This window comes from Lethenteron reissneri, chromosome 51 (genome assembly GCF_015708825.2).
Source record: "Lethenteron reissneri isolate LAM-NWPU_2019-01 chromosome 51, ASM1570882v1, whole genome shotgun sequence".
Lineage (NCBI taxonomy): Eukaryota > Metazoa > Chordata > Hyperoartia > Petromyzontiformes > Petromyzontidae > Lethenteron > Lethenteron reissneri.
In genome coordinates, this window is record NC_083829.1 from 446,499 (window position 1) to 471,269 (window position 24,771).

General features: G+C 44.1%; 1 protein-coding gene across 2 annotated transcripts in view; it reads right to left on the reverse strand.

The window, feature by feature from the left end:
* The window catches only part of LOC133355646 (uncharacterized), a 59,963-nt gene extending 36,592 nt beyond the window's left edge, over window positions 1-23,371 (reverse strand). For both annotated transcript variants that reach the window (XM_061573015.1, XM_061573013.1), the window contains exons 1-8: window positions 23,252-23,371; window positions 22,702-22,774; window positions 20,330-20,418; window positions 18,730-18,855; window positions 9,075-9,196; window positions 8,062-8,084; window positions 6,982-7,099; window positions 497-600 (exon numbers count right to left, since the gene is read on the reverse strand). In XM_061573015.1, the coding sequence (XP_061428999.1) occupies window positions 497-600; window positions 6,982-7,099; window positions 8,062-8,084; window positions 9,075-9,196; window positions 18,730-18,855; window positions 20,330-20,418; window positions 22,702-22,774; window positions 23,252-23,326 (730 nt within the window). In that variant the 5' untranslated portion in view covers window positions 23,327-23,371. The remainder of the gene's footprint in view (window positions 1-496; window positions 601-6,981; window positions 7,100-8,061; window positions 8,085-9,074; window positions 9,197-18,729; window positions 18,856-20,329; window positions 20,419-22,701; window positions 22,775-23,251) is intronic.
* Window positions 23,372-24,771: the final 1,400 nt, after the last annotated feature.

Consider the following 24,771-nt stretch of genomic DNA (forward strand, 5'->3'; position numbering starts at 1 on the left):
GCTCAGAGAAGCCTGCATCCAACAGTGGGTTGACAAAGGACTGCACATTGCAATAAGGTGGGGACCATGAAGTGACAAATTATGAGTGCACTCAAAATAAAAAAAAGCATTGCCAGGTCAAAAATTTCCCCCTCTAGTACTCAATTAGCATGGCAGCTCATCTGGCCACTGCGGCCATATTAAGTCGCGGGGCTGTATTTGAGAGATGACCCTCAAACTTTACCAAACTCACCACATACACTCAAGCACTCCCATCGCCACAACTTCATGTGGCCACATGGGTGGTACGAAATTAAGTTGCGGGAGGGCCGTATTCATCCCGTGAGCCTTAGGTTCAACTACTCCTGTCTTACAGCTTCACAATACTCGCGCTACACCCTCCGTCGCATGCCCACTTCCGGATCGCATTAAAAGAAGATGTGGGCCACGTCAGGTCCGTGGGCGCGAGTGGTTTGTTTCATGCAAGGGGGCGCGCACACGCGCGTGCAGCAATTACCTTCCTTGCTGTTGGCGTAGAGGTATTTCATGAAGACACGACGGGGCAGCATTTTCATCACGTGCTCATTCCTCACCGTGTTGTCCACCTCAATCTTCCCCGGGCTGCAAAATGGGCACAAAATAAGTTTTTTTAAATCAAAATCCGAAGTTAATTTCCTACCGAGTAAAGCCCACTGAGCCGAGAAGCTCTTTCTCAAGGGCAACTCGACCGGCATACAAACCATTTCACAATTACAGATTTTAAAAACAAACTTAATTATAGCAAGCATGGTGGCAAGATGTTGACTACCTCGCCTGGTATAGAGGAGGTCACGGGTTTGATCCTAACCCTGACGTCTATATATTTGGAGTTTGTATGTTCGCTCCATTGTCGTGTGGATTTTTCCTCTGGTTTTTCCTTCCACATTTAAAAACATGGTTGCTATACATTTCCACATGATAAGCCACTTCATTACTTGGTAAATTAAAAAAAAGTTATAAGATGCTTTCAAAGACCACGCGTGTGAGCGGCTCAGCCATGGCTCCGCTCAGGATCCGCTCACATGAAACATCGTGATATATTATTTTTCTACCTACGTGACTTTACCATAAGAACCAAAGAGTATGGATTAATGCAGTCACAAAAGCTTCAAATCAAGATTATTTGTATTTCTCTCAATTTCAATGGATTCTCTAATTAGTCTTGGCCAGTAACAATTAGTTTTACACAACACTTCAACGTTATCACAATCAATTGAGTGGCCTTGTTGGCAAGCATGTTCTGCCACTGCCGACAGTTGTGTTTGAAATAATGTAATATTTCTTTGGTGTTCTTTTAGTCATACGCTGATGTTACGTCCCGTCTGTCCAATATAGCATCTGCCACGTAAGCAATTAATCCGATATACACCTTCTGTTGATAAATTAGGTAATTCGTCTTTAGTACAAGATATCAATTTTTGAATTTTGTGTACTGTACCAAATCTTACTTTAATGTTTTGCTTTTGCAGAATATGGGCTAATTTGCCAATTACTCCTGAGATGTGGTATTTTAATTGTTTTAATAATCGGATTCACTTTCAGCAGTGTTGCTTCGAATCGTGATTTGGCATTCAGAGCTCTGTTAATTTGAGCATTATTGTAGCCATTCTGTCGTAGTACTTCTTTAACATGTTTAATCTCTCTCCCTAGACTTTCACCATCTGACACTGTTTTAGCGCGATGTATGAGCGTCTTGATAAGAGGATTTCTGAGCTGGGTGATGATGTGAATCTGCATTCAGAAAGGCATCAGTGTGCGTTCCCTTTCGGTAAACGCTGTGTGTTATTTTGCCATTTAGGTCATGTCCAAGCCAAATATCTAGGAAAGGGAGTGTGTTATTCACCTCCGTTTCAATGGTGAACTGGATTGTGCATTGAAATTATTTAGAAATGCATTAAGTGCATCTTTACCATGTGGCCAGACAACCAAAGTGTCATTAACATATCTAAACCAAAAACATGGTTTTAATGTACTTGAGGCAAGTGCTCTTGTTTCAAAGTTCTCCATGTACAGATTTGCTACAGCAGGAAATAAAGGAGAGCCCATTGCTGCTCCTTCCTTTTGTTTAAAGAAATCACCTCTTCATAAGTAGTATTGTTAAAACAATGGCCAACTATACCCTTTGTTAGTCACATAGGTAGAAAAATAATAGATCACGACGTTTCGATCACAACACAAGCCATCGTCATCAGGTGGGACAACCACAGCAATAAAAAAAACTGCTGAAGTAGGCGAGAGATCTGCCGTGGCACGAGATTATATAGGCCTTGGCAGCAGGGGGGGGAGAGAGAATGGTCAGCTAGTTTTGGATTATCTTTTGGTAAACCTGTATTCTTTACTAATGTATCAATTTAAGCGCCTCATTAACTATAAAATTAGTGAATAGAGAAATCACATAAAAACTCAGAATATCATTACGGTTATCTTTAATCACATTCACAAGATGTTCTGAATTTATTATGAATTAAGATGTCCTACTGATGTATGGCTGTATTTGTTTAGTTATATATTTTGCTAATTTATATGTGGCAGAGCCAATGGTACTTACTATGGGTCGTAATGGGATGTCGATTTTACGAATCTTTGGTAGCCTATACAGTCTTAGGTGGTTGAAGCATTTGGCTTAAATTGGGTTAATGAATTTGCAATGATTGCAGTAGTCTTACGTTCTAAAGTATTAGTTGGATCTCGTTTAATTTTAATGTAGGTACTTTCTAATAGTAAATCTTAATTTTATTATTATAATCGGCTCGTGACATCACTACAGTAGTGCGGCCTTTATCAGATGCCAAGATTTGAATATCTTTATTTAATCGAAGCTCTCTTAAGGCTTTTGCTTCATTTGAGCTAATATTTACTTTTGGTACTTTACTTTTCTCAATTATTTTGGCAACCTCGTACCTAGTCATCTCTGCCTCATTATGTGGAAGGTGTCTTACTGCTGATTCTACCTCAGCAATTATCTCATCTACTGGAATTGTGCGTGGGGTAACGGCAAAGTTAAGGGCTTTAGAAAGGACGGAAATCATGTCGCAGGTTGAAACAGTGTTACTTAACCTTCTTGGTTCTTTCTACGTGACTTTACCGAAAGAACCAAGAAGATGAATCCCTGCAGTCATGAAAGCTTTAAATCGAAATTTAAGTGTTACTTAAGTTCATTACAGTTTTTAAATTGTTCGTTTTTAGTTGGGACTTGTTTGTTATGAAGTCTAGAGAATTTAGTAATTTGGTTAACTGATTATTAATCGTAACAATGAACTGATTACTAATCTATTATATGATTACGTGTTAGACTAGTGTAATAACGCGGGCTGATGACAGGAAGGAGTACTGACAGCAGGGGGCAGTATACACGTCAGGAGGAGATCAAAAGGGAAGCCAAGGACAGGGGTCCATCTGGAAGCCGAGAACCCGCTAGTAGGTTCTAGAAGGGGGGCGTGGTGAGGACGGGGCGAGGCCACGCCAGGAGGATAAAAGGTGGCCCAGGACGGGAGCTCGGGCCTGTTGCTGTGAGTGGACCCCCCTCGCCGTGTCGCTGTTCGTCACCTTTGTCGCCGCCGTCTCGACCACCTGAAGACGCCGCGAGCTAGCCACCCTGTCAACTGCTAGACAGTGCCAACAAGAGACGGATGTGTGACTGGCGTGTAAGCACATAGGGCATCTGTAGTCCCCTGATGTGTGGGAATAAAGGAGGTGTCTTAAGAACCCCATCTCGGAGTGAGTCACTGCATTACCATAGAATCATTAGATGCTACTTTAGAGTTAGTAGATACTACTATACAGTCAGTAGATACTACTGTAGTCAGGAGATACTACTATAGAGTAAATAGATACTATAGATTCAGTAGATACTATAGTCATTAGATACTACTGTAGAGTCAGTAGTTACTACTATAGAGTCGGTAGATACTACTACGGTCAGTAGATACTACTACGGTCAGTAGATACTACTACGGTCAGTAGATACTACTACGGTCAGTAGATACTACTACGGTCAGTAGATACTACTGTAGTGAGTTCTAGTGACGTCGGAGATGGATCTTGGAGGCAACACTTTATTTAAAACAAATACTTGGCAGTACAGCCAAAATTCACTCAGGGCAACGACCCTTCTAACCACTGCCTGGGGAAGTACTGCCTCCAGACTAACGTGCCCTATCACAGGACAACAACTCTGGGTCCTCCGGCTATGGGTGGCTAGGGGAGGCTACTCTAACCTGACCTAGCCAAGGTGTGGGTTTCCGACCACTGGCCCACTCGAACCCGGCCCTCACAAGGACGTCGGGCCAGGGGTTCCCAGGGTCTCACCACTGAGCCACACAAAGTCCCAGCCCTTACAAGGGCAGGGGTGCTAGGGGTCAGGGTCCTATCTATCTGGTTTTCTGGCTTCTGTCTTAAACTGACCACGGACCCTTCCCGGGGTCCAGCTTTTATACCCAGCACCCGTGCATCAGCCCTGGCTCCGCCTACCTTCTAGAGAGTTCCAGAGGGGGCTCCGGGGGACCCCAGGACACCCTGTAGCCCCCTCCTATTGGGAGGGGTCCTGGGGGATACTGGAACCCTCGCAGCCCCCACCTGCTTTTGGGATAGGGATATAACGACTGCCCCTGCAGGTAAGTGTAGACAGCCCATGGACATCGCTACACTACTACAGTCAGTAGATACTACTGTACAGTCAGTAGATACTACTGTAGTGGTATTGCACTGGCTGCTGGAAAAAAAGGGGACGTGCGGCGTATGGCAGTCCTGACGTCAGCAGGCCAGGATATACACGAGGATCTAGGGAAAAGGTCACAGAACCGGCACACCAGGAACCCCCTAGTAGGTTCCAGAAAAGGGGCATGGCCAGGGGCGGAGCGAGGCCACGCTGACAGTATAAGAGGGGCCCCTGTGGCGTGGGCTCCCCGTCATCGCCATTCTTCTCGTCGTCATCTCCGTCTCTACCATCTCGGGGCGCAGCTAGTCAGACAGCCTACCAACTGTCCTGGCTGAGTAGCATCGCCGATAATAAACGGACCAAATATTAAGTGTGTTAATCCCGATGGTGCTTGTTAATGAAGAAGCGCCTCCAAGTCTCATCGTCTCCGAATTAGTCACTACACTACTATAGTCAGTATATACTACTACAGAGTCTGTAGATACTACTACAGTCAGTAAATACCGCTACAGTCAGTATATACTGCTGCAAAGTCAGTAGATACGACTATAGAGTCAGTAAATACTGCTATAGTCAGCAGATACTGTTTTAGTCAGCAGATACGACAGCGATACCTTGACTTTCATCCAATTGACTTTCGTCGCTTCGCTTTTTCGGCCGTTTTCAATTATAACCACATTTCAAATTTCGCCCACGTGGTTTCCTCTTTCTTCCGATTTCATCCAACCTTCCACGACGTTCGCGCCACGCGCCATCTTTTTCGTTCAGTCTTTGAATAGAAGTCGTTCAGTGAGCATCTCTTATATTTGTTCATTCATATATTATTAATACTGTACTTATTTCTGTGATAATAATTTAAACAATTCATAGTTATTTTTGTGATAACAGTATAATAATACAGTGTTTACTTAGGCAAAAATAAAAGTATTTAAAGGCATAAGCCGATTATTTATTTATTTAGTTTTTTTTATTCTTATGTTTATTTAACTTTTATTTCTGTTTATTTAAGTTTCACACGCATGTGTTATATAGTTATTGTAGTTATTTGCATTTACGTTTTTATATTTACTGTAGTTATTTGCATGTACGTTTTTCGCCGGCCAAAATTAATTTGCAAGTTAAATAAAAGCTCTGCTTTGATAATGAAAGTGCAGGGTATTCCTGTATAGAGTCAGCAGATACTACTATAGAGTTAGTAGTTGCTACTATAGTCAGTAGATACTACTGTACAGTCAGTCAGTAGATGCAACTACAGAGTCACAATAGATACTACTCACTATTGTATGTGGGGTGTGTAGGTATATATGCCTACGGGAGGGGGGGGGTTAAAATATTTTTTGATGGGGGGGGGGTAAAAATATTTCTTGAGGGGGGGGGGGTTGACAATTTTCGGAAACCTTTAAGATCAACTATTAACCACCCACGTTCTATTACTTTTTGCTTCAGGACTTCTGCAAGCCTCTTATAATTTTGTTGATGGACAAATGGACAGACAAACGGAATGCCGGACTTTCACAATAGCTTCGTATTTGTGTATGTTATGTTTTTAAGAGAAGACAAGTTTTGAAATATATTTTTCCCCCAGGCAACGCCGAGTACTTCCTGCTCGTACATACATAATTGTCTCATTTGTTGCAACTGGGAGCGGCCTTGTTCTCGGCACAAACATGCATACAGGCAAGCCACTCTTTAAGTAGATGCCCTTTATTAACCGAGAAGATCCTCTGCAGAATCTTTTAAATAATAATTAATATATTTCGAATTACTTAATTATTCAGAGTTGCAGGACACGTTTTAAGGAGAGTCCTGCATAGGGTTTTTAGTTTAAGATGTTTTCAGCCAATGAATAATGAGCATTTATTTTAAGTGTCGGAGGAACCACAGCACCCGGAAATAACTGACGCGCGCAAGGGGGCAACACTTATCCCCCTTACAGATGTAAACAAATGGAAATTAGTAAACTTGCTGTTGACTGCCTTATCCTGACGAACCAGGGTATGGGGCACCCCCTTCCTTGACACCCACAGGAAGGGTGTTTTACAACATCTGTGCGGTGATCCACCATCCCCAGCCTCTAGTGCTGGATTACAGGCAACGCGCATAGCCACCACCGCTCGGCTCCTGCTACGTTGGGATATTTGGTCAATGTCATACAAGTGCACTTAGCACACAGTAAGAAAACTGGAGTACCCCAAGAAAACCCAGCAAGAGAACGAGCAAATTATATTGAAGAGCACCAAGTAGATCCAAGAATCCATTGTGGCACTGCCACCTGTTCGCCAGCGTTGGAGGCGAAAGGTACTCACAGTGCGATGGGCAGCACGGAGAGCTGCATCGACTTGAGGGTGACTTGTCCGAGGTTCTGTCCCTTGTTCATTAGCTGGCCTTCCCACACAATGTAATGTCGTTTCGGTGTGACCTTAGCTGCGAAACAAGCAAAAATAAATAAACAGGCTGGCAAACCAGTCTTTTAAGGCAGCCCCTCCCCAAGCCCCAACCCCCATAGGAAGTGGCCAGGTAGTTCAGAAGTCAAAGAGCTGAGCCGGCATGCTTGAAGCTCCTGGGTTCGAATCCGTGTTTCAGCCCGGTTACCGAACAGGACACATAACTCCCATTACATTAAATGTAGATGTGCAATTAATGTGGTTCAATTCCAGACTCTTGATATAATTAAAACTTGTCTGTCATGAAACAGATTACTCTCTGTAGAATAGAGGATGGGAAGGTGCTGTGCCCTACTGGGTGGATCAAAGGTCACCCTGAAGGGATCTCAGAAGTAGTTCTTGGACTCCACTTCTCAATAGCGGAAGGCTACAATGAAAAACCACATGGTTTTGTCTCAAGACATGATGCTGATGGCACAATTGGGATAAAATTGGCAAAAATATAAATGTAATTAAAAAGGCAAATGCATTAAGGAACTTGCCTGTGGAAACCCTGAAAATGCGCACTGAAGTAGATGGGCATGTAATTGCAATAATTAGCCACTGTCAGCTACCACAAATCGTGTAACCATCGCGAAAGCATGCGTAACAGCGGCAGTGAAAACCAAATCAATAACACCAGTTTTTTTTTTACAAACAAGCACCAATAAATAATGATCAAGAAAGTCTATGATTTAATTGCTGAGGGAGGCTGTGGTGGGTGCCACAAAATAATGAATTAAGCTAAAAGTTATCAATCACCAAAAAATACAATACTTCCTTTAACCAGGAAAGCCTTTCCATGTACAGGCACTTGATTCACATGGGGTATTTGCTCGGGATGTTTAGCCCAAGATTGTGACCTCGTTATTAAGCAATACACATGAGTTAATATAAATGAAGAGCCGTTGTGCGAGTGTGTGGTGGCAGTCTTTAGCAAATTAATCAATGGTGTCTTTATACCTGTGCTCTGGACAGTGGGTCGGCTGTGAAGAGAGAAAACAAGAACATCATTGTCTTTGCGCGACCGACTTGCTTAGGCTTACACAATGGGTGTTGTGCAATTTTAATCGCATCTCAAAAACCACGTAAAACACAAGGTCTCAGCGCTATAATAAAATTCTGCGTTGCATGAGTGCAAGTTGGGATTACTGACATGTGTTTCATGATTACAATGCATCTTATAATTATATTATTCGATGGAGCGGAGGTACATCAGTTAGCACTCTGCGCTACGAACCCGACCAACTAAGTTTGATTCCTGGTTATGGCTAACATCTGTGGAGTTACTTCAGATCCGGTCTTGAGTATCCCTCACTTCACTCTCCACATTTGAGCAAACCTCACTGACGAGCGTAATGAAGTATGGTGAAGATAAAATACTTGGAAAATAAGAAATGTGCACGCTACGATGGATGGGTGGAGTAAGGCAGAGAGATAACAGAGATGTGAGGACCATCACAAAATAACTGGGGGTACCAAGTATTGTGGACAAAGCAATGAAAGCAAGACTTGAGATGGGATTGGCCATGTGGTTGCGAGTGCAGCGGGAAATATCAACGGATGATTTTTTTTAAAACAGAGACTAGAGAAAGAGGCCGCGCGAAGATGAGATGGAAGGAAAACACAAAACAGGGACATTAAAGTGGTTGGGGTCTCCTTCATATGGATTTTTCGAAGTAAAGGAAAAAAAAGGAACCAATATAACTTTGTGGCGAGTCTGATAAAAGATTAAATTGTATCAGGAGCTGCTTGATGTATAGCGTCCGTAAATCCTGTGCAAGTGCAACATGAGTAGTGGTCTGTTACGAATTGAACAGATTGTACGTCACCACGTGCACAATAGGGTGACAATTGTGGCTCGGGTCAGAAGAGTGAGAAGTGGCGGGGTAGTGGTGTGGGTGGAGACCCCGGGTGGGTGATCCCAAAAGAATGTGGGAATAGTTGTCGGAAGATCTGACAGCAGTTTGTCTTACCTTTTGTCCCTGAGAGAAACGGATATGCCGTCTCCTTCGTAAGAGAAGGCCACCATGGCATACGGGCAGACCTGGCGCGGTCGACGACAGATGTCCAACTCTCCAAACTCAAATAGGTAGCACTGCCAATGAGAAGCGTGGAGATTCACAAAATGTCATCCACCACCAGAGGAGAAGGTCGGGTGGCTCCGGGATCACGGCACTAAGCCGGCAATGCTGAGTGTTGTCAGTTAGAATTTCAGGTTTCGGCGACTCGTGATTAAATGGGGTTTTCAAGTGTACCGAGTTCATGGTCTGAGCCTAGGGAGACAGACACCAATACGGTCACCCATTGCGAAGACCATCCAGATTCAACCCTGCTTATCTTCCAAGATCTGACGAAAACGGGCACATCTAAAAGTTATCTATTAATTGCCATTTTACATACATAATAGTTATTATATTAGGGTTACAACAACAAAATACAATTGATACTCTTTATCAGCCATGATTAATCCACTGCTCGATGAAGGCCTCTTCAAGCAGTTTACATCTCTCACGATGCTGTGATGTAATAATCAGAGCACACCAGCCAATTTCATCACTCTACCTCATCTGTCCCTATGTCTGTCCATCTGCGCACGCGCGCTTGCGAGGGATTTGGCTCTCGGACCGTGGGGTTTATGTAGAAAATTTGCGGGCGGCACACTCCGAGCCCCGCGGTGGGGAAAGGCTATTCCGTTTTCCCATCCGTCACCTTTAAATTAGTATGAATCGCGTTTTTGTGAGATTTTTATTTATTTATTTTTGCCGCCCAAGCTGCAGGGGGTTTGCCCCTGGCAACGCACACACGTCATCGGTGGAGGGTGGGGGGGATTTCTCCTTCGCGTTCAAAATGCAAAAAAAATACACGCGACGCTGAGGTAAATTCATCAAAGTGTCAAGTCCTCTTCTCTCCCCTCCCCACCCCAATGTGTGGACTTACTATTATAGGGTCGGAAAATACTAATATTATAGCGCTTATACATCGTTTTATTGTAGCGTGGGCAGGGGGGGGGGGGGTAGCGGCCCAGCCCCCAGCCTCTAGGCGAAATCTAGGCGAGGCCGGGGGCTCTGCACGCCACTGTCAGGTGAGGACTTTGTGCTATAGAGTCGATATATACTGCTACTAGCGGGAAATACCCAGCGTTGCCCGGGGCAAAAATAGATTTAAAAACTTCTGAAAACTTAAAAACATAACATACAAATGAAAATAAAACTTATTTAAAATTAAACCCAAGTGTGCCAAGAATCGATTCTTTAAATCGCGCAAAGGAATTGAATGTTGAAGATTACTTTAGAATCGTCTTGAAGCGATGACGCGCAACAGAAACATCCTGGATAAACCAGCAAATCTTTAAAAAAAACGTATTATAACGCTGTGTGCTCAAATCCCAGTGTGATGCAAGTAAAACAATAGCAACCATAAGATAGATTAACCATTTAACACGTAGGCTTTCGAGACCAATATTATTCATAATCAACGTTTTTGGGTTTAGATCGCGTTATTTATAAATGTGTCCCCTCCACCACCCGACACGGCCAATCAGTAAAAAAGTGTCACGTTGACATCATCGGGCAATTCGCCAGAATTCTGGCGAATTACCCGATGATGCTGGATGCAATTACCAGCGAAACGTCGTACTCAAATTGTAAATGTTGTGGTTTCACGCTTCAACACATCGGTGGGCTAAAGCAGTGAACTATTTGTCTTTTGTCAACGTGACACTTTTTTACTGATTGGCCGTGTCGGGTGGTGGAGGGTTACGACACATTTATAAATAATGCGATCTAAACCCAAAAACGTTGATTATGAATAGATTAACCATGTTTTCTAAATCACCAAAATAAAGCTATAAAAACAATGTAACAACAGGAATCATAGGAACTGTGATTCTCATTTAACAATAAACGATATACATAACATGTACGACCAAACTTGCAGCCATAACTGGCAGCATGACACTCCCAGTGTATGATGTGCGAGTGAGTCAGTGGTAGTGTGAGTGTATGATGTGTTAGTGAGTCAGCTTATGATGAGTGAGTCAGCGTATGAGTGAGTGTATGATGAGTGAATTAGTGTATGATGAGTGAATTGGTCGGTGGTTGTGTGAGTGAGTGTATGATGTGTGAGTCAGTGTATGATGAGGGAGTCAGCGTATGATGAGTGAGTCAGTGTATGAGTGAGTGTATGATGAGTGAATTAGTGTATGAGTGAATGGCTCAGTGGTTGTGTGAGTGAGTATGTATGTGTGAGTGAGTCCGTGTATGATGTGTGAGTCAGTGTATGATGTGTGAGTCAGTGTATGATGTGTGAGTCAGTGTATGATGTGTGAGTGAGTCAGTGTAAGATGAGTGAGTGTATCACGGGATCCTCCACGTCATCAAAGGCCTCCCCGCCATCACGGTATGCTAAACATTTCGAACAGACACACATTCACAAATTTGCCTTTTACATATGATATATAAGATAGAGTCAGCATGTACTACTGTAGTGTAAGCAGGTACCACCACAGTCGGTATCCACTGCTGTAATCATAGCAGGTACCACCACAATATGCACTGCTGTAATCATAGCAGGTACCACAACAGCAGCATGCACTGCTGTAATCATAGCAGTTCCACCACAGTCAGTATGCACTGCTGTAATCATAGCAGAAACCACCAGTTAGTATGCACTGCTGTAATCATAGCAGGTACCACCAGAGTCAGTATGCACTGCTGTAATCATAGCAGGTACCATCACAGTCAGTATGCACTACCGTAATCATAGCAGGTACGACCACAATATGCACTGCTGTAATCATTGCAGGTACCACCACAGCAGTATGCACTGCTGTAATTATAGCAGGTACCACAACAGTAGTATGCACTGCTGTAATCATAGCAGTACCACCACAGCATTATGCACTGCTGTAATCATAGCAGAAACCACAATATGCACTGCTGTAATCATAGCAGGTGCCACATGTCAGTATGCACTGCTGTAATCATAGCAGGTGCCACCAGTCAGTATGCACTGCTGTGATCATAGCAGATACCACCACAGTCAGTATGCACTGCTGTAATCGTAGCAGAAACCACAATATGCACTGCTGTAATCATAGCAGGTACCACCACAATATGCACTGCTGTAATCATAGCAGGTACCACCACAGTTGGTATGCACTGCTGTAATCATAGCAGGTTGGGAATAGGCTATTCCTTTTTTACGTTCGTCACCTTTAACTTAGTTAAATTAGCGTTTTATGGCGATTTTGCATTAATTATGTATCTCCACGCCCCGCCCAAGCTGCAGGGGAGTTGCCCCTAGCAATGCATGCACATCATTGGTGGAGGGTGGGGGGGATTTCTCCTTCGCGTTCAAAATGCACAAAAAATACACGCAACCCTGACGGTACATTCATCCAAGTGTCATGTCCTCTTCTCTCCCCCCCCACCCCAATGTGTGCACTTACTACTCTAGGGTCAGTACATACTAATATTAGTGCATAGTTTTCTTGTAGGATTATTGTAGCTTGGGCGGGGGGATGGTGGGGGGTAGCGGCCCAGCCCCAAGCCTGGCAATGTCTCACCTCCTCCGACTTGCCAATCTAGGCGAGGCCGCGAGCTCTGCACGGGACTAGGCCTCACCACGCCAATGTAAAGTACAATTTTATTGAAACTTTCGCTAAGAACTCAGGTTTATTGTTTACTATTATTAAACAAATAAGTAAAAAAATATTACAAACATAATGTTTGTGTGCAGATAACAACTCAGGTTCATTGTTTACTATTATGAAACTAATAAGTTGGCTAATATTACAACAATAATGTTTGTGTGCAGAAAACAAATTTTTCATTTTAGGTTGCTCAATATTTCCTTTTTTTGGTGCGTTTTTATGACGCTACGACGGTGTACTGCCAGTCTGTGCTGTGGACTGCTGCCTGCTGATTCATTAACGTGAGTGCACTGCCACTCTATTATCTACACTGTTAATTTTGCTTTTGCCCATTATGAGTGTATGCCAGTCTATAATCTGTTGCCTGCTTCTTTACCTCACTACTGCCAGCCTTTCATGTCAACTGTATCCTGCTTAACACGTAGGCTTTCGCGACCAATGTTATTCATAATCAACGTTTTTGGGTTTAGATCGCGTTTATTTATAAATGTGTCGTAACCCTCCACCACCCGACACGGCCAGGGACACTCAATTGATTTTGACAACGTGGAAGTGTTGTGTAAAACTAGTTACTACTGGCAAAGACTAATTAGAGAATCGATTGAAATTGAGAGAAACAGAAATAACTTTAATCGCTCAGACAGCTACAGGCTTAGTGCGGCCTGGAAGCGTATTATTAAATAAGATACATTACAATTACTTATAAGGGAAACAACCACTAACTGATTACTAATGTAGCATAATCACAATAAAACACATTCCAAATGATTACTAATCTACAACTCGCATCGTAACAATAGCCTGATTACTAATCTAGTATATAATTACAATCACTCCCCCCTTGAATCTTTGCACCTGGTGAGTTAATGAGTTAATGATGACGTCACCCTGCTGCTGCTCTATATAAGAACGGGAGACACAGGAGAACCTCACCATTCTGGCGAATTGCCCAATGATGCTGGTTGCAATTACCAGCGAAACGTCGTACTCAAATTGTAAATGTTGTGGCTTCAACACACCGGTGGGCTAAAGCAGTGAACTATTTGTCTTTGTCAACGTGACACATTTTTACTGATTGGCCGTGTCGGGTGGTGGAGGGTTACGACACATTTATAAATAAACGCGATCTAAACCCAAAAACGTTGATTATGTATCCTGCTTTTTCAGCTGCTGCCTGTATTGCCAGATTTTTATGTCCACTGTAGCAATGCGATTGCGATGCTGATAGCTGTGCCATCATCGGGGATTGCTGTGCACGTCCATATGTGTGTGTGAGTCGATGTGTGTGTTTCAGTCCATATGTGTGTGCATGTAGGTCCATGCGTCTGTGTGTAAGTCCATGCGTGTGTGTCTTTTTCGAACCGACAATTCCCCGTGTGTGTGTGTATGTCGATGTGTTTGTGTGTCAGTCCAAGTGTGCGTGTCAGTCCATGTGTGTTTATCAGTCGCTGTGTGTGTGTTAGTCGATGTGTGTGCATGGCTCCTTGTCAGTGTGTAAGTCAATGTGCGTGTCAATGTGTGTGTACACATCCATGTGTATCAGTCCATGTGTGTGTGTGTAAGTCTATACATGTGTGCATGTCACTCGATGTGTGTAAGTCAGTGTGTGTGTGAGTTGATGTGTGTGTAACTCCATGTGTGTGTATCTAAAGTATATGTCTGTGTGTAAGAGTCCATGTCTATGTGTGTGTACGGCAATGTGTGTGTGAGTCTATGTATGTGTGTGTCAGTCTGTTGTACATATAGGCCTTTTTGCAAAAAAAAACATTAAGAATAATTCTGCCAATATTTTTTTTAAATAATCAATCGCAGAATCACTTGGAGCAAAAGGGGGTGATGCAAAACCCTCCCCTCACGAGCAGCCGCCTTTCACACTCGGGACCAGAGAGCCGGAGATAAGCCATAAAAAGTAATTAAAAAAAACCAGGCATCGCCAACTTCTCGGGCAGCGAAAACCAAACAGGCAAGTTTTTTTTTAGGTTATTTTAGTTAACGGAAAAGTCCAAAAACTTAGCGACAAGAATAAGTGAACATAAACCAAATAATAATTATGAAGTATTAGACCAAGGGTCATCTACAAGAATAAAAAGGCGAAATAGGTCAACTACGCGCAACCAAGATAAAATGTATTCCATAAAGAAATCCTCCCAGCCGCCTTTGTCTACCAGAAGCATGTGGTAGCAATAAAATCACAAAGAGAAGAGGGGGGAGCAGGGGAATGACAGTCACAGGGGAAACCTCTCCCTCCAGAGAGTTTATTGCGCAATCAGAATCGGGGTGAGGCAATTTAAGCCATCTGTTTTCTACGAATGAAAAGATGGCTTGAGGGGGACAGGACCCAGGCCAGGGTGAGACTTAACAGATTGCTTAATAAATCAGAACACACACACGGACACACGTACAACTCCCCCCGCCCACAGCAAAGAGCAAAATCAAAGGATGATCCGGTCCTTTGTGAGAAGGCGAGCCGAGGGGAGAGAATTTCAGATATAACCAGAGACACAACCATACATCGAGGCTACTCCAGCCAGCTACTGCAAGGGCTACTGCAAGGGACAGAAGAGCTACGACCAGCGAGCAGACTCCGGGGCAGGGCCTCGAGATCAACCATGGGTGTCGTGTCTCGCAGAGAGAAGGGACGATGTGTTGTTAAGAGCTGAGTTCGGCATGGACCGACAGAGTATCGCTGAAAGTTTTATTCTACATTTATCCTGATGTTTTGAGTCGCTTGCAAAGTCAAGGGTTGTGATAAGCTGTATTGTACTAAGCTTTCACAGTTGTTTAAGAGGGTGCGAATACAATTTGCAAGTTTTTGAGAGTGAGTCCCAGCTCCCACGAGCAGCTGCAGCTCGAGATGAACTGACGAGCAACGTAAAAGCAATCAACCTCGAGAAAGGGCGGAAAGCGCCAAGCGTTGACCAAGCCAGCATCACAGAGAACCAGCTGCACGCGCAATCGTGCGCCGCCAGAGGGCACAGAGCAGGAGAGAGCACGCAGCAGCGTCACCGAGCTCCACCGAGCAAAGGTGTCAGCTGCCAGCAGACAAGCGACAAGCGTTGTGCCGACTCGGCTCATCCAGCAGGAGAAAGAGCCTGACCAGCTGCCCGTGAGGAAGAGGAGAGCGCCGGTGAGAACACCGTGGGTTCGACCCACACACACACTGACCAGCACTAGCTGGGAACCAAGACAAGAGTGAGGAACGGCGACCAGCAAACGAGCTGGTGCATTGCCAAAGAGCACGGGGCAGGAGAGAGCGCGTGCAACCAGCTCATCTAGCAGTGGAAGGTGTCTGCCGCTGCCAGCGGACGAGCGGCAAGAGCGATCGAGCATCTTCAAGGACAAGCATCGTGCATACGCAGCTCATCCAACAGTGGAAGGAGCCGGCAGCTGCCAACAGACACGCCCCGAGTGAGAGGGAGCAACGAAGCCGTTTGTATAACACGCCCAGCCTCACACGCTCACCGCTCCACAGAGAACAAACAAAATTTTGGTACAAGGAATGCTCAACCTCGGCGTCTGCTTTACGCAAAGAAATGATCAAAGAAGGCACACACACACAACACGCCTATCGGGACGAATAAGATTGTTCCAAAAAGTTATCTTTGTGTTTCAAGAAGGGTTGCCATTCCAAGGTGGTGCGTTAAATATCAACTGATCGTGAAAAGCATTTGCTGCCCGTCGAGTTACATGAATACGATTGTTAGAAGTATTTTAGTCATTCGTTTTCGTTAATTGCATAATCTTGCCAATTAATGAATTGCCATATACTTTGCCTTCGGGATGTTTCTTTATTACTGTTCGTATGAATATCGTCGCATCCATGTTTAAGGACTTTGTCCTATCGCCGTACATGTTCGCGTTACTCCGAGGAATTAATAGATTGTTCTGATTACCCAGTTTGACAACGTAATCACTGAGGATTAAATGTACGGATCAATGAGGAGAACATCTCCAGGAGTACTGTGTTAACAATTACAAGCGTGAGAGTTCGCATATTAGAGCTTTTGTTTAGAATTAAAGTTGCTTAACACAGAAGTGTCTGAGTGTTGCCTTCCTAAGTTCATGCATAATAATCTTAATTATAAGAACTGTATCCTGTGGTCAGATTTGAATTTGGAGACCTGACATTAACACACTAAGACATAATCCGTAAATGTTAAAGCGAGAATAATTGTATTATCCCGATTGATAATACGACCCTAGACAACGAAGATAAGTCTAATTATAATAACTGCATACATTAGCATAATCATACATTTGCGTAACATAATACGGTTACACCTCCATAATTATCATTATTTATGCGCATAATCAAAGCACAACAAGTCGGCATCAGTAGAGGGCACAGGTGGTGCATCAGCCAGTCATCTCGGTCATCTCAGTCAGTCGACCCGTGGCACCTGGGTCTGCCCCGTGACCTCCTGCCAGTGGGCATTCGACACTTCACGTGGCCTCAAGGTGCACATGGCCTGGCACAAGCGTCGTGGTGACGTCACCGCCACTTAGTGACGAATGGCGGTTGTTGTTGTGTGCGTGTAAGTCGATGGGTTTCTGTGTGTGTGGGTCGATGTCTGTGTAAGTCCACGTGTGTGTCTGCCTTTTTCGCCTGGGCAACGCCGGGTACTTATCGCTAGTTCCTTTCATATTCTTGTACATTGGTCATCATAACTTCTCGCCATTGTGTCCTGCCCAAGCCCACTTACTTTTCCTTAGGAATGTCTAATCCACGTGTTCATCTTTCTGTCACTCAATGTCATTCCAAGCAAGCGTCTCTCAATGCTTTCATGTGTACTTTTCAGTGTATGTCCTTGATTTTTCTTATATGCCCACATGGTCCTGAGTCATAAATCAATGTAGGTAGTATGCACTGATTACACACTTTACTTTTTATGCACATTGCCATGTGACTTTTTTTTCTATAATTGCATTCACCTTTCCAACAGAATTCCAACCTGCTCGCCTTCTTTTTAATTCAATCTTTTGATTTGGGACCGCCGTCAACATCCGTCATAGCTAGACACATATAGACGGTCTGCTGTGCTTTCCAAATGCATCTCCTCCAGCAGAGATCTCCAGTTGCTGAGCGATCTTGTTTTACATAACATCCGCATGCTCATATTTATCCCGAGCCTTAACTTTGCAGCCTCCCCTGAATAAAGTTCTTTAAGCATTCCCTGCAGTTAATTCTCCCAATCTGACGTTATAATGACTATGTCGTCAGTATATCCGAGACGGTTAACAATGCTTTCTCTTTTAATAATCGTCTTTGTTTCTCTAATCCAATTTTCGGAAAACATATTTTAATGGGCACTGTGGATAACATTTTACATGTGTAATGGGTTCCGGAGACACTTGTAAAGGTAACTTCTTTATTACAATCCAACAGCACTCCAACAGTCCTGATACTCTGTTACAGCCTAGGTACACAGCCTGGATACACAGCCTAGATACACTACTCTGGCTACGCTCTGGAACTCACCCTCACAAGGACGTAGAGCCGGGAGTTCCAGAGTCCCACCACTGGCCCTCACAGCGTCCCAGGGTCCTCAGATGGCTGGTCTTGGGTCTTGAGCTACAACTGGCCCTGATCGTCCAGGGAGCTCCCCTTTTATGCCTAGTCCCCAACGAGGGGTGGGGCCGTGTGTGCCCCCAGATATCCCACAGAGCACACACAGCTGCCCCCGTCGGTGGCGCCAAGGGGCTTAAGCGCCTGGGCCGCCTGGGAACCCAGCGCCTGGCGCCAAGGGGCTTAAGCGTCTGGGCCGCCTGGGAACCCAGCGCCCGGCGCCAAGGGGCCCAAGTGCCTGGGCCGCCCAGGGTCCCAGAGCCCCCCAGCAGCCCCTCCCCTCCCATGTCACTACACATGTAACGGTACATTGTTATAATTACCAGGAGGAATAAAACATCAATGGAGGCGAGTGAAGTGAAAAAACGCGAATAAAGAAAAGATCGCGGCTCCACCACGGGGGAATCACCTGTGAGTGTTTGTGAACAAAGCAGTCGTTGTTGGAAGAGGAGTTCACAAAGGCCAACTTCTTAGACACGTGGCAGTCGAACTGCGACGACGGGTTACTGGGTCGCTCCAGTGTCTGCACTCTCCCCTGTGTCACCGCCACCAGACAAACGATCAATATCTATCATTGCGTTACTTCATATTCATTCATCATTTGTTCATCATTATCCCTTCATTTCTCATTCATACACAGCCACGTGTCAATCCACTGCTGAGATAATAGATAGAGCTAGAACAATTATACTGGTAGGAACCTCCTGGTTACACCAGCCCACAGGGGATTATTGTGTCCGTCGTGCAGGGAGGGTAGGGAGGGGCTGAGTGGGGATGGTGGGGCTGGGTGGGGTGGAGAGGGTGGGGAGGGGCTGGGTGGGGAGGGACTGGGTGGGGCTGGGTGGAGGGTGGGAGGGGTGGGGTTGGGTGGGGAGGGGCTGGTCACCCCGTGGTGCCCTTATACAACTCAACGTTTAACCTACTCACGCCGGCTTGTGCCCGCCGCCCTCAGTCGAGCATATTTGCGGAATACACCACGCCGCCATTGACCCTGGCCATTGACCGAGCAACCCAACGTTCCTACCAGCTCCCTCTGCAGGAATGTGTTTTAATTGAGTCGATTAAAAAGGGAAAGGTACAACCCTGAAATTGCTTTGCTCATGCCACTGATCACAAATTACATAACGGGCAGCACATCTTTAAACTCACGAAACTGGAATCTCAGCGACACCACCCACTCACCAGTTACCACCAGCTTTGTTAGACGTTACCATCCAGCAATTTCTGCTCACTTGGGCCTCGACAAAGGAGGATTATGAACGTAAATTAAAAAGGTGAAAACCAAACGTGCAGCTCTGCAATTGCTTGCTTACGCCACTGCTGACTGAAGGACCGACTACAGAGGGCTCTAGATAGTATTTTGGCCTACTCTTCCATGCCGGCCAGACGGCTTGGAAGTGGTGGGAATCCCCACTGCAAGCAACCTGCTGATTGACTGTGGTGAACCCATTTATAATGCTATGTGCAAAGAGACGGGGGGGGGGGCAGGTATTAAATAAACTTTTGAGTGGAAGAAGGCAGCCTTCACTCAGCCCACTCCATTAAGTGAGAAATCGCGATGATTGCCATCACCATGGCGACAACATTGATCATTGATCTCCCGGTCTCCAAAGCAACAGCACACACAAAGAAAATTTGAAAAACTGTTCAAATGACAACTGCTCAAGTAATGGTTTGAAATGTATGTGTTTTGTTTTAACTTTAAAAAAAATACCTCTACAAACATACCACAATTCGTTAAGTGTGTGGCGTCGTGGTCAATGCTAAATTCAGACTTTAACACTTGGCTCATTTTGATACCATATTCTCTAGATAAGATGCAGTGCATGAATTTTAAGTTGGGAATGCATTAGGTATGTGTGTGTTAAACCAGATATGCAGGACTTTATTGACACAAGTTTGAAATGTGCGTCTTAGTTTCCAGAGTATCTTATAATACAGAGAAAATGATACATTTAAAATAGCTTGTTGGAATGCTGGAGGTGGATGCAAACTAATAGAGATCCTACCTTGCACATTTTGAAGATGAGCATCACACCTGTACCGATAGGCAGCTGCATTGGCTGGAGGACATCCGAGAAGCTGCACAGATACACTCCTGCCACACAAACACTTGTCAGTCAACGGTCATTACACAGGAAAGGCAGAGGTGAAGCCCTGCATATTCTTGGCTCGTACCACTGCTGATTGAAGGGACTCGACTATAGAGAGCTCTAAACAGCCCCTGTACAGGGTATTTTGGCCTACTCTTCCACGCAGCCAACTTGCGACATCCCCCCCCCCCTCCCAATGATACAAACTGCTTGATTTAATCCTGAAACTCAAAAGTGATTTTTGGTATACAGATCGACGTATGGATTGATTAATGTGCTTGCAACATGTGTGGATTACAAATTCATCAAACCCATTTACTGCACTCGTTTCTCTTTTCTATCTCCTCCTAGCCTGCTCCAGCTCAGTGTTTCCTTCTCTTCTAGCCCATATTGGTGTGTTAATGTATACTCTGGTTCTGTACACCAGTTGAAATCCATCGCACTAGTGTGAAGAAGCAGAATCTAACATGGGCACGAGTACAATGTTAAAATTGATCATGATGGCCTGCCACACATTGATTGTAGTATATCGAAACATTTTTTTCGGTTGCAGGTCACTAAGATGTTCGCACGTGATTAAGTATGTGTAGTCACAGGTACAGCCCTTTTCTAAATCCACTGCTGAATGAAGGCCTCCCCATGCATTGCAGGTTTTGGGTGAGACTTGAACATATTAATTCACCAGACATACTGGTAATTATCCTAGAATGACAGACACTACCCAAGCAACACGTGGATTTTCTTGACACTCATGTGTGAGTGCAGACAGGGAAATAAGCAGTTGCTATTGCTTCCACAAGCGGCTACAAATTTTAACAAAATAACGAAAAATAACTGTTTATCGAGATGACTCAAAACATTTACAAAGCATTTTCAAAGAACGGCCATGCCATGCTCTGTGGCAAAAAGCATTCAACAGTCGGTTTTGGGCCATCAGGTGGGTGGGGCAAACGGACTTCACATTCATAATCAACGTTTTTGGGTTTAGATCGCGTTTATTTATAAATGTGTCGTAACCCTCCACCACCCGACACGGCCAATCAGTAAAAAAGTGTCACGTTGACAAAGACAAATAGTTCACTGCTTTAGCCCACCGGTGTGTTGAAGCCACAACATTTACAATTTGAGTACGACGTTTCGCTGGTAATTGCAACCAGCATCATCGGTCAATTCGCCAGAATGGTGAGGTTCTCCTGTGTCTCCCGTTCTTATATAGAGCAGCAGCAGGGTGACGTCATCATTAACTCATTAACTCATCAGGTGCCAAGATTCAAGGGGGGAGTGATTGTAATTATATACTAGATTAGTAATCAGGCTATTGTTACGATGCGAGTTGTAGATTAGTAATCATTTGGAATGTGTTTTATTGTGATTATGCTACATTATGCTACATTAGTAATCAGTTAGTGGTTGTTTCCCTTATAAGTAATTGTAATGTATCTTATTTAATTATACGCTTCCAGGCCGCACTAAGCCTGTAGCTGTCTGAGCGATTAAAGTTATTTCTGTTTCTCTCAATTTCAATCGATTCTCTAATTAGTCTTTGCCAGTAGTAACTAGTTTTACACAACACTTCCACGTTGTCAAAATCAATTGAGTGTCCCTGTTGGCATGCATGTTCTGCTACTGCCGACAGTTGTGTTTGTGATAGTTTAATATTTCTCTGGTGTTCTTTTAGTCTTACACTAACGTTACGCCCTGTCTGTCCAATATAGCATCTGCCACATACACAATTAATCCGATATACACCTTCTGTTGATAATTTAGGTAATTCGTCTTTAGTGCGCGTTACTAGTTGTTGAATTTTGTGTACTGTACCAAATCTTACTGTAATGTTTTGCTTTTGCAAAACACGGGCTAATTTATCAGTTACTCCTGAGATAAATGGTATTTTTATTGTTTTAATAATCTGATCGCTTTCAGCAGTGTTGCTTTGCGATCGTGATTTGGCTTTTAGTGCTCTGTTAATTTGAGCATTATTGTAGCCATTCTGTCTTAGTGCTTCTTTAACATGTTTAATCTCTCTCACTAGACTTTCACGTGTCGGGTGGTGGAGGGTTACGACACATTTATAAATAAACGCGATCTAAACCCAAAAACGTTGATTATGAATAACATTGGTCGCGAGAGCCTACGTGTTAAACGGACTTCACATTGAATATATTTCTTTATCTTCATGCATCACTTTTGACAGATGTCGAACGTAAAAGCAATATGGTTTCTAAATAGTACGACGAAATTAGTGGTCGAAACCACAAGTGGGGATTTCAATTTGCGAGGTCAGTTACCCATTTTGGGTGTGCCCAAACAGCCAGTCTTCACGTTTCCAACGCACAGTCCATTTTGGCATGCTTCCTTTGCCTGCAAAACAGGAAGAAAACAGACTTGCGGCCAAAACTCTGTAGACTTGTCTCCATTACACAGCAAGGGTGCAGCCCTGCGATTACTTGCTCACACCACCGGTGACGGAAGGGCCTCCCCTTCAGAGTGCCTCACCAGACTATTTTGGCCTCCTCTTCCATGCTGGCCAAATGTTTTGGAAGAGATGGGAGTACCTACATTTTATAGCACCACACAGAGCGTGTCGATCAATGTTGGTTTGTAGACCTGCCGATCACCAGAAGCTGAGGATTTTAACAAACGTGCACCACTATTTTTTAAACTATGTCACAAAATGCCGACTGAAAAAACAGTTTCGGTGGCAAGAACTTGGACGAACTACTGCAGAGCACAACCGAAAGAGGCTGGCTGATGACCAACCGTGAATACAGCAGTGGTTTGACTTCGACGGAGGGTGCAAGCAAAAATGGATAAGTATTGGAAGATAGCCTGCCCTACCGATCGTTCGGAGTCTGCAAGGAAGAAGCCATAGGATTCGTCGAGTTCTTTCTCCAAGCGGCCCTCTCTTCGCATGTCTTTGCGCCACTCGTTGAACTGTAACAACAAGACAGATCGGAACGTTTTGGATGGATTTTTGAGACGAACATGGAACATGGGGTGCCCTGTAAAAACATCTGCAGGATACTGCTGCCCAGCATCGAACAGCGTGCAGAAACCTCCCTGCGTCTCCAGAGTGCATAACTGAGCACATTGAGAAATTCAGATGGTTAATGCTAGCAACATGTTTTCAAACTAACCTCAACTGATAACCAAGATCTACAAGAAACTAATAAAGGTTTATCAGCTCATTTCATCTTGGGAAAATAAAACCAAACAATCGGTAGCTTGTGTGATGAACGTGACATTCAAGATTGGCATGACACTCCTGCAAAGTCGTCTCTAGACACCGAGTAAATTAAAAACGAAAACCACATCTCCTCCAATGTGATAGAAAAACGCATTCAAATCGAATGCCCATTTGACAAACAATGTTCTAAGATACTTGCAGAACCACATAAAAATTTGGACAGCCGTCTTTTACAAAAACAACAGAGGTCTCCCAAATCTCCTTGACCAGATCACTCTTCTGGCGTAGCTCACGGTACATCTAAGCACAAGCCAATCACATTCCAGCGTCATAGCATTGATCAGCAAGCCTTGCTAGAAATGGTAGCAATGGAAGGATAATTCATGGAGAGAAGGAGGTTATCTGCTGGTTGGTGTTGTTTCCTTCCCTAAAATAGGATTTGGATGGGTTAAGAATGGTGAGGATATTACATTTCTGGGAGGCTCAACCGTAACACGTGCTGAATTTGCAGCCCCTCCTTCGTTTGCAAATCCATGCCCACTCAGTCACGTGCTTCACCCAGTGAATGGGCTCCTGCTTCTGACGTTGGTTCCCCCTACTGCTCAGCCCCTATCTATTCCCCTACAAACCAAGCCCACTGAGAACAGGTCTGTTTTGTGTATTTGTCTTTCTTCAATGTTCATCCCAACTGTGTTATCACTGCCATGTCATGAGACAAAAGCCATTGCAATATCTCAAATATAAGTTCATACCTTCATGTTATACAATGGCCCATGGAAGCAAACATCACTGAGCTACCTCTGAGATGCCTTCACAAGATATCTGGTCCACTACAGTAAGGGGTAGAACATTTCCACCCACTCTGCTACTCAGAATGTGAAATTGTAGTTGCTGCTTTGCATCAACATCAGCAATAAGGAGAAGACCGTCATGATTGCTGCATGACAAGTCAACTGATAATTTTTAATTCTCAGAGCTGGAATTTATCCAAATTAAGTGCCAAAGATAAATTTGCTGTGACAGCATTTTTGCGCAGCCATTGGTGACCGGGCTCAGACCATCAACTTGCCACACCTGAGCATTTTAATTTAATAACAAGTGGCTGCCTGGATTCAAATCCAAGATCAACGCTCTGACCTCTGGGCCACTCAGTCACCAAGAGAAGTCTCTT